We start from the raw sequence: 10569 nt of genomic DNA, 5'->3' as shown, positions 1-10569 counted from the left end.
TTGCTTTAATGTTTTTTTTTCTCTCCTTAGGAACAGGTAAGCCATGACAATATAATATAAATGATAAGCGCAAAGAAACCTGGGACCCTTCTGTACAGCCATTGTAGCACATTCATACAACAAGTCCCATCTGTACATACAAGTCACAGCAATCTCGTCTTTTTCGCTAAAACAAATAGGTAACTCTTTATTCAAAGCCAACAGGTGCAATACACACATTCTGCAAATAAGCTTGTGTGAGCCTTTGTAATAATTTAGATTTAATGTTTTATTTCAATTTCTTCAACTGACAAAAAATGGAATAAAGCTCACAACAGCTTTTCAGTTTCACTGTGATATCTTAGGTAAAGGCAAATCTTTATGCTTTGGCAAAAACAAAAGGTGTCGTGACATGCCGCGGTGATGTGTTTTCAACTGATGTCGACATGAGTCGTGACACGTCACGTGTCACTTTTTCGCCAGAGCATAAACGCATTACAACGTCCCTCAGTGCACTGTACCTCTTTGCTTCCAATAAAGTGTTACCATACATTCCCCCATTGGTTAACACTGACAACTGTGATAATGTGATAATGCAATAATAATAAAACAAAGAGAACCTTGAAAAACATGGATAAAAGAATAAATAATAACAGGATAATAAATAAATCATTGCTTTAAAATGCAACTTTCGAGAGGGGCCGGAGAATATTTCACCTTTGGCAGTCTGGGATTGAGCTGGACCAAAGCTAAAACCATGGAGGTTTAGCATGGCAGAAATACAGGTCTACTGTTGTTCCAGACATTGATGTGAAACTTTGTTATAATTCTTCAATGTGAATATAAGTGCTTTATTTTTTTTGTATACTTCAAATGCTCCTGTGTTCTGTTGAACTGAGTCAGGAGTTAATAAATAAGAATATCAAACCCTCTATGCCCACCTTAAACTAAATACCCAACTCTAAAGTACTTGGGACCTCGTGTTCAAGGTTCAAAGCTTCTTCCTTGTTACATCTTGTATACAATACAGGTACAAAAGAGTACAATAATTTTGTTTGTGTGACACATTATGGCCACTGAAATACTACTTTAGTGTCCTTCTTAATAGACCATCAAAGAGACAATTCAGTACTTCTCCAATGTAGGGGGTTTGGGTGGGTCTGAGTTGATAAAAGTTGCATTTGTACAGTTGTTAGAGCTGAGAGATATGCGTCCTGTAGGTGTAAAACTGACAGTGAACTACAGCAATGGCTGATAACTGAGTATTTGTAATGAAGCTCAACATGGAGACCTCTCTTGTACATAAAAAGCAATATTGTTGGCATAGATGTGTTTGAATCTTTGGCAAATCATAATGTAACGGTTATGGGTGCATATATACGACTGTATTTTTTATATTGCATTTGAGGTTGGCTTCTTCTAAACATCTCTATTTCCCTGTGCTTCCCTTATGAATCCACACGTCTATACCGCAGTTTTTCATCGACTTTCGGAACTACTGGAAAACATGCAATCGCTTGATTCATACGGTATCAATTATCCACGTTGCAAACCGCCAGGGCATTTCTGCCTAAAATGCCTAATTCATGATCCGTCATACGACGGCATTGCTCGCTGAAAACAGCCACTATACACGCTCAGAAAGCGTTGCAAGGCATGCAACGTGCTGTGAGCTTGTAAATTGTCTATTTTCGGTGTGTGACACTGTCGTACAAGAAAGTATAAATCAGGCTTTACGCAACTCGTCCTGTACAAACCGAAGGCTTCTGTCTCATGCCCTACCTCTATCTCTGAGAACACAAAATGATACATGACGAGCCAAAAACAAACATGTACATGTACAAAGTAATGTACACCATATATTCAGACACATTTCAAAATCGTCAGACTTTGAAATCATTAGCCAAAATAAGTCTATATATATTTTGTTTTTTTCCCAACCCATTAGGTAATCTTCTTTATCTAGACTGTACAATATATGTATATATGAGTAATCATGAGGGGACCAAAGCAACAAAAATAAATACTTTTTCGCTATGTCACCTTTCAAAGTAGTATATCTATGTACATTTATATCAATATCAATCTTCTTAGCTTATTGTGAATGGCTGAGCATGTGTTCAACAAGCAGGCATTTGCGCACAGTGTGGAAACTCCTTGTATTATTTCTTTTTTTTTCTTTTTTCTCATCTTTTCATCCCTAAAGGTATCTAAATGTAAAGTTGACAACATGGCAAGTTCACTGTGAATCCAAAAATGAAGACTAGACTGTCTTTTGATACAGTGAAAGGTAACCCTGGCTCAAGATGAAGAACGAAACAAACCCAAACAAAAGACAGGACAGTAAAAATATTGCATCTCACCACCAAGTGTCTAATTCAACAATGGTTTGTCTACTTATTTTTAGGACTCCCGAGAAGAGTACAAAAAAATGTTGTCTATTTCATGCAGTCTCTGACAAGTCATACAATCTTGGTGTACTTGTCTAAAAGTTTTGTCTAAAGTCATTTGTAGCACACAGCATAGGATGGGTTCCGTGATGCTTAATGTAGCTATGGGGTGGGGGGGAAGGGGGGGTTGCATTGGGGGCTACAACATGCAGTACTGTGCATAGTTCCAGGTGACTGGTACCAGTCCCGGGTATTTTGTTTTTTTCTTCCAGTGTGTTTCGGTGGCAGCGTTGTGTGAGCAAATCCACAACAGCAAGCAAGGAGGTGATGGACAAGTCTATGTGAGGCAGAGAAGGGAGGGTATGTGTGCATGTGTTTGTGCGCGTATGTGTATGTGTGCTTGTGTGCGTGTGTGTGCTTGTGTGCATGTGTGTGTGTGTGTGTGTGTGTGTGTGTGTGTGTGTGTGTGTGTGTGTGTGTGTGTGTGTGTGTGTGTGTGTGTGTGTGTGTGGTGGGGGGGGATCATCCAAGCCTGGCTGATGGCGCCATCCTGTGGACAAGAGGTGCCTCTCCGTCTGCCATGACAAAAGCCTAAGAGGTGAAATGCCAGACAGTGAGAGAGGGGGCCCAGAGCAGGCCAGAGTATTCCCACTTCAATCCATCCAGAGATGACGACTGAGATGAGATCAGGCTCGGGCCGGAGGGCCGTGGCGATGGCGCGGTTTTTGTGGCAGTTTGGATCTTAGTGCAGTGACCTTAGAGTGGCGTTTGAATGGGTTCGGTCTGCTTATGCGGAAGTGTAGATCAGTCATCGTTTCACTGCGGAGCCCTTTCCCTCACGCAACAGGCCTGGAAACGCCCACTCTAAGGGATTCACAAAATGACTTAATGTTGAAGGTAGAAGAACAGAGCTTAAAGATCAAGCTAACATGCATAAGGTCTTCAGACTCTCTTTTGTTATGGACCGTCAAGGCCGACTTTAGTTTTTTAGTTTTTCTTCCTTTTTTTTCCTGAAGACTAAAAGTTTATGAAGAAATCAAATTTCTTTTCTTTTGTTTTAGTTTTTTTTGTTCAAGATTTCATTCTTTTGAAAAGAGATAAAGAGAGATAGAAAGTGAGAGAGAAGAGAGAGAGAGAGAGAGAGAGAGAGAGAGAGAGAGAGAGAGAGAGAGAGAGAGAGAGAGAGAGAGAGAGAGAGAAAGAAAGAGAGGAAAAAAGAATGGCTTAATTTGACCATCTCATACTTCCATCTGTTTTGTACTACCTTTGGTAAATCACTCAAACAAGGAAAACCCTGAAGCATTGCTGAATCCTTTGCTTGTTCCCCCACGGTAACTTAGCCTTAGCTTTAATCCTTTAGCTGTTAGCTAGCATCGTCCACTTGTACAGGTTGACCCTGATAATCTTTTTCTTTTTTTTTTACTCCCTTCACTGGCCTCCAAGTTCGTCACATTCACAGCTCCACGCCACACGTCCTCTGGCGCCACTTTTTTGATCATTACTGGTCCTTCAAACTAAATAAAAAATCCTTTGAAAAAGAACAAAGGCGAGAGAAATAAATAAAGAAGAGAAACCCAAAACAAACTATGTCCGAGAGGGGGAAAAGAAAAAAAAATAGAAAAGAAAAACAAATAAAGGACATCCTCAAGTCCCCGCCAAAGCAAAGACACCAATAACGAGGAAAGTATCCGAACGGCTGCGGCCATTTTGGGGTTTCATCGCTTCATCATTTTGGATACGAAGTTGACGATAGCTGAGGCGGGCTGGGCGGGGTCCAGCTCGGCGAACAGGTGGCTGACATTGTCTGTTGTGCTTCCTTGTTTCCTCGCCACAAATCCAAAAAGTCTGTAGGGATTGAGAGTGAGAAATATTGTTAAAAAAATGTGTATACTGGCACAAGACCAACTTCCTTACAAAACTAATGTTTGGAATTCCACTTTTAAAATGTTAAGTGTTATGTTTATTATGAGCTCTGAGTGGAATTTCCTTGTATGTGCAAACCTAAATCAGAATCATTGTTATTAGACATGTGCTCTGAACCAACACTAAAGCATAAATATATTTACTGAACAAGCCAATTTTTTATTTGTTTTATATGCCACTACTTCAGCACTTCATACTGTTTATCTTCAAACTAATACTTTGATTCACAGTCTAAGTTACGCTTCCTTTTCACTGTTTTCTAAACCATTGTCTTCGACATTTGAGCTACGTTAATATGAACTTACAGTACTGTACTAGGAAATGTAGCTATAGGCTATTAAATTGTGGAAGTTTTCCCAACGATTTAGGGGTAAATATTAGTGTGTGTACAGTATGCGTGTTCATGTGCACACAGTTCCACACTGATTTCTCCACCACGCCGTTATTTAAGATGAAAAACAGCAGTTTTTTCATCACTTTTTCACAGTTTCACAGTTTCATTCACTTGTTTACCTGGTCAATAACCCTATTTCTAACAATGAAAGGCTGGTACTGTGTGAATAGTCTATTTCACAAATATGTTACTATCAACTTTAATGTTGACACTTACTTGACTGAGCCACCTCCGTCTTTGCCCCATCTGAGGAGAAAGAAAGAAAGCCAAGAAACATGTTTTAATGAAGCCATAGTGTTCACGTTCACGATGTTACACATCACAACACAGGGTCTGCCATTAAACACTCACTTCCTGTTCTGGGGGTCGATGTCACAGTAGGTTATAGTGTTGATTGGATAGTGCCGCCTGAAGAATATCCTGAGGCAAGAGAGATTGACGATCACGTTTTCAGCAAAGTGTGTGCAGACGGTACACAGTAAAATCCTCACTGTTCATGTAACAGTGAGAGTGTACAAAATGGAACCAAATGGTCCATTTGTACGCTCTCAGAGTTATACTTTTTAATGTATAATATTGAATGTATATATACTCACTTCCTTTGACTGTCAGTAAGGGTAATGCCCTGCGTGGACACTTTGAAATGGACGGTGGTGGCAGACGGCACAGGGGTAGTGGCCAACGTCTGGCCGATGGCCTTAGCGATGGCTTGAGGGCCTGTTAGCGATTCCATGTCGACGGAGTTGATGTAGAGAACGTTGCAGGCTAGAGACGGATCAGTATTGAAACATGGTGAAAAGCCAGCTATGGGATAATACTATAGCACAGTAAAGGCTCGTTTATGCTCAACGTTAAATACAGAGGCCTGTCCATTCTCTAACCTTAACCCTTCATTTCAGCTGTCTTTGTGCATGGTTTTGGAAAGCTTTTAGATACGGATGGAACAAAGGACTACCACCGGAGATTGTGGTGTTAGTTCCAATTTTGTCTGCTCATTTATTTGTTTCATCACTTCCATTTTCAGTTGTTCATTCTCTCTCAGGATAAATTGTTATCCCGACCTGAATATATACATTATGTTTACTAAATAGTTGGAGAGATGAGGAAACCCCTCAACAAACACTCTATAGCAAAGTCACTCCACGTGGACACTGGGACAAACAGCTATGGACAGAACAGCTTGGAGGAAAATGGTCTGGAATTAAATGTGAGTTGGCCCGGTAGTGACCATCACCATGTTTGTTGTTAGAAAACGTTTGACTCTGAACTGCCCTCTAGTGGATGTATTGCTGAACATCCATGCCAACGCAAAGGATGCATGAAAGTACGTGAGCAGTGACAGTCACATTGTTAGAAACGGACGTATTTGTTTTCATACGTGAAGGGAGCATAAATGAGCCTATTAGTAGAGCGGATAGTAGGAACAATCGTTCACTTTGTGATACAAGCGTGAAAATTGGCATGAACATTCCTTTAGGTCAACTCTTTGACTTTTTTAATCGAGCCACTCAAAAATCCAAGATGGCGGCCATTTTTCAAGATGGCCGATACCTTAGTGGGCAGTTAAGTGATATGATGGTTTATTTGGTGATACAAGCATGAAAATTGGCATGAGCAGTCTCTGTGGGTCACTTGACAATACGCCACCCACAGCTACTTGAAATTTCAAGATGGCGGCCATTTTTCAAGATGGCCAACACTTTAGTGGAGCATTTAAGTTATATAATGGTTCATTTGGTGATACAAGCATGAAAATTGGCATGAGCAGTCTCTGTGGGTCACTTGACAATAAGCCACCCACAGCTACTTGAAATGTCAAGATGGCCACCACCTTAGTGGACTAGTTAAGCTTAAGAAATCATTTAGTTGGTGATACAAGCATGAAAATTGCCATGAGCCGTCTCAAAAGGTCATTTGACAAGAAACCGCCCACAGCCACTTGAAATTTCAAGATGTCAATCTTTAAATGATAAATTTTCTCATAGAAATGTATTGGGTTCCTCAAAAAGCTCTGTCAAGAGAGGTTGTTTGACTGTGTTTTGTCTGACTCCTCGCCCACGACCTGTCCAGTTTGGTAAGACCTGTCAGGAGTTGCCTCCCACCGGCATAGCTCTCAGGGTTCACTGAGGTAGGCCTAAACAAGCTCCCTTACCACGACAAGGTAACAGTCACAAGGGAGGATATATATATATATATATATATATATATATATATATATATATATATATATATATATATATATATATATATATATATATATATATATATATATATATATTGTTTTTTTTAAACTAACAGCCATTACATGTGTCAAATAAATACTAAGGGGTGGGGAAACAAAAAATAAGATGAATAAATTAGCACAGTTGTGGTGCTGATAAGCACAGTTGTGGTGCTGAACGGACAGTGCTCCAAAATTATGAGTAATGGCTAATACTGAATGGCAATAGCCACGGAACCATGACAAACGATACTAAGGAACTAAACTGAAAATGTGCTTCACTGTTAGATATGGCAGTGGAAGGCAGTGGAAGCAATGTTACAAAGTAACAACTGAAAATTACACAGTAATAGACTAGATAAAAAGTAAAACATGATGCGTCGATGTGACGAGGGGAAGCCGAGCCATAGGCCTCCACTTGAAAACACAGAGGACAACAGGGAATAACTCTGGCAAAATAAACATGCAAATAGGTTCTAGCAGGGGCAACTACATAGGCATGTGAAACTGAGTCCATATCTGAAGCAGTTACACCTTCCAGTACATGCCTTGGAGCACCCACATTTGGTCAACTCCCAACAACTCTCCGCAATAGGTGGAAGTGGAGTCCAGAAGACTTTCCACTTCTCGTCCTGTTCCACCCATCCCCAGTCAGATGGGCTCTGCATTTGTGGATGTCGCTTCAATGCCTGTCCCCACACGTATCCAGCCTCATAAGAAGCATGTTTGGCATGCTCTTTGAGTGCTGCTTGAGTTGGTGGGATCAAGTCATATTGTCTTTGCTTTCTGGCAAAGAGATCAAGCCTGGCCTCGTTCACAGTTGTGACATCGCTGGACCGGTCATACATTAGATCTTCTTGGCCTCTTGACATGGATATCTTTGGTATCTTCAGTGTCTTCAGCAGATGTAGATGCTCTCTTTTGGGCCCTTTCCAGCTCTGTGTTGTTGAACCTAAGTTTACAGCTTGAATTATATTTTGCTCTGTTTCTTGTCGATGTGCTTTCTATGCCATCACCTTCATCTAGTCGGGTTGGACTAAGTAAGATAGGCAGAGCATTGATCTTATGAAATAATGGAACATTTCTTGCAATGGTATCATAACCAGTACGATCGTGCTCTCTGTTGAATAAACTCGGCTGAATGAGTTTTTCCTTGGTGACCTGCTGACAAATTAAACATCTGTCCCAGTTAGTTTTCACAACTGTTATGATGGCTTCTGCCATGTCTGCAGCATAGGCAGAGGCCGAGGGTTTATCCTTTTACCACCTTTTACCAAGCACTTTGATGTATGGGATACAACTAAGTTCGTGCCTTAACCCTACACTTAGTTCGATCGTTCATCCAATGCCATTTAAATCCTGAGCGATCTGTACACCATCCGGTTAACTAAAACCCCATTAACCTTGGCTCGGCTCTCCCGTGCTGGCACAACCTGTCAATTCAGGTGCGGCTATCTAACTGTTTTGGGGTAAATTAGACAGCATTTGGGATACCAACTTTCAATTAGCTGACATTGAACCCCACTCTGAGTTTAACAGCAGTGATATATCACCAGTGTGCCCTGGTAGTGCAGATATTCACTCTTATCTAATCTATCTATGATCAACAAATCAACACAACTATATTGTGATGTGTTAAAAGTTGTTCTTTAGCATAATAATAATAATCGTATAATCGTCCTTAAAGAAAAAAAAACATAAATTTCTATGAGAAAATGTATCTTTTGAGCATCCAGGGGGCGGCCATCTTGAAAATAGAAATGTAAAGTGGCTGGGAGTGTTTTCTTGTCAAGCAACCCTTAGAGACTGCTCATGCCAAATTTAATGCTTGTATCACCAAATAAACCATTATATAACTTAATTGCTCCACTAAAGTGTTGGCCATCTTGAAAAATGGCCGCCATCTTGAAATTTCAAGTAGCTGTGGGTGGCCTATTGTCAAGTGACCCACAGAGACTGCTCATGCCAATGTTCATGCTTGTATCACCAAATAAACCATTATATAACTTAATTGCTCCACTAAAGTGTTGGCCATCTTGAAAAATGGCCGCCATCTTGAAATTTCAAGTAGCTGTGGGTGGCCTATTGTCAAGTGACCCACAGAGACTGCTCATGCCAATTTTCATGCTTGTATCACCAAATAAACCATCATATCACTTAACTGCCCACTAAGATGTCGGCCATCTTGAAAAATGGCCGCCATCTTTGATTTTCAAGTGGCTCGATTAAAAAAATCGATAAATGACCTCTAAAGATGATCTGTACCAAGTTTCACGCTTGTATCACCAAGTGAACGATTCTCCCAAAATATTGCTTTTAGCCGCTGCACTATATAGAGAAGCTGCTGTAAGGTGTGATTTTAACAAGCATGCAATAAGCGCTGCTGTGTATTCTTGTCATGCCTGGCGTGCAGTGTAGCATAGCTAATGTGCTGTACTACAAAAAGAAACATATATTTACACGTATTACGTTTGGTAATATATATAATAATAATGGCACATTTGAGCAACAAATGATATTCTGCAAGACACATGCAACTCTACAGTATTTGGAGCATTGAGGTTTTGGAAGAGTTCTGTTTCAAACTGCATGCATTTGGGGGAAAATATTAAAATCTAATATCTCTCTAAATATAACATATATCATAAATGTGTTTACATAACATAACTACAACCTTCATTTTAGTTTGTGGCATTCTGTCCATTTTTAAAACTGGCGTGGGCTATATCTCGTCTTGGAACAAAACTCTTCACTTCTGAAGTTAAAGCATGTTTAATCTCACCATCTTTGAAGTGTGAATGTAGAATGGGGCATGCAGTACACAACAGTCTTAGCACTAATTATTAAATAACAAAAATCATATACAACGCAGCGCTTCAACAGCAGACATTGTGTCATTCCAAGTTAATGCTGACTATCACATAAGGATTGAATTCTTGAAAAGATGCCAGGCAAGATACAGCAGAACCGTGCAATCTGATAGTTACCGTGTGCTTCTTCTGGAGCTTTCGCTACTGCAATGTAAAGATGACAGGTTGTGATCAGCTAAACTAGGAACACATTACAAGCAGAGACACATCTGTACCAGGCATGTAGAATGACCAGTATAGCAACTGTGCAATTAAAAAGTAAAACTACGGTAATAACTCTAAAGGTATTAGACACATCTCTAAGAAAGCTGTGGTAGAATCCGTTGTCTATGTCCAAGTAACTCCTCGAACACACTGGAAGACATTTAATATCCAACTGTCTGCAAAATGATTCTGCATCGCACATTTAGCTACTGATCGTTTACAGGATTAACAATCACTATTACCAGGGCTTCATTCACATTTAAATTGACCAGCTCAAACTACAGGACCACCATTTTGAACAAATTCCAGTCATAAAAAATCTAATGTTTTATGTAATTGTGATGGCTCTGACTGTGGGGACAGATTTCAATCCTAAATCAGTTATAACTGGGCTTTAAATTGCGTGCAGTCTGTTCCTGCCACGAAGGAAGAGGAAGAGAAACCTGACACGAAATGAGCTTTAACAGCTTGTTCTCACCTGCTCCTTGTTTCAGAAGTTCCACAGCTGGATCAGTAGGGGTCGCCAGTTCTAGGGCCTCCTCATTTGGATCTGTCAGCGACAACACATTATAGAATTAAATAGAATAC

The 10569-nt window shown here is 40.1% G+C and overlaps 1 protein-coding gene across 1 annotated transcript in view; it reads right to left on the bottom strand.

Annotated features, from left to right (window-relative positions):
* The window catches only part of LOC308080572 (tensin-1-like), a 142953-nt gene continuing 132384 nt past the window's right edge, over nucleotides 1-10569 (bottom strand). Inside the window, 6 exon segments of the mRNA XM_080422466.1 lie at nucleotides 1-4214; nucleotides 4903-4932; nucleotides 5038-5106; nucleotides 5283-5451; nucleotides 9895-9921; nucleotides 10460-10531. Coding sequence (XP_080278592.1) covers nucleotides 4085-4214; nucleotides 4903-4932; nucleotides 5038-5106; nucleotides 5283-5451; nucleotides 9895-9921; nucleotides 10460-10531 — 497 coding nt within the window. The 3' untranslated portion in view covers nucleotides 1-4084.

Source organism: Gymnoscopelus braueri (assembly GCF_963280865.1).
Source record: "Gymnoscopelus braueri genome assembly, chromosome: 24".
Taxonomy (NCBI): Eukaryota; Metazoa; Chordata; class Actinopteri; order Myctophiformes; family Myctophidae; genus Gymnoscopelus; species Gymnoscopelus braueri.
The sequence above is the reverse complement of the archived record's forward strand: the minus strand, read 5'-3'. Positions and strand labels throughout refer to the sequence as shown.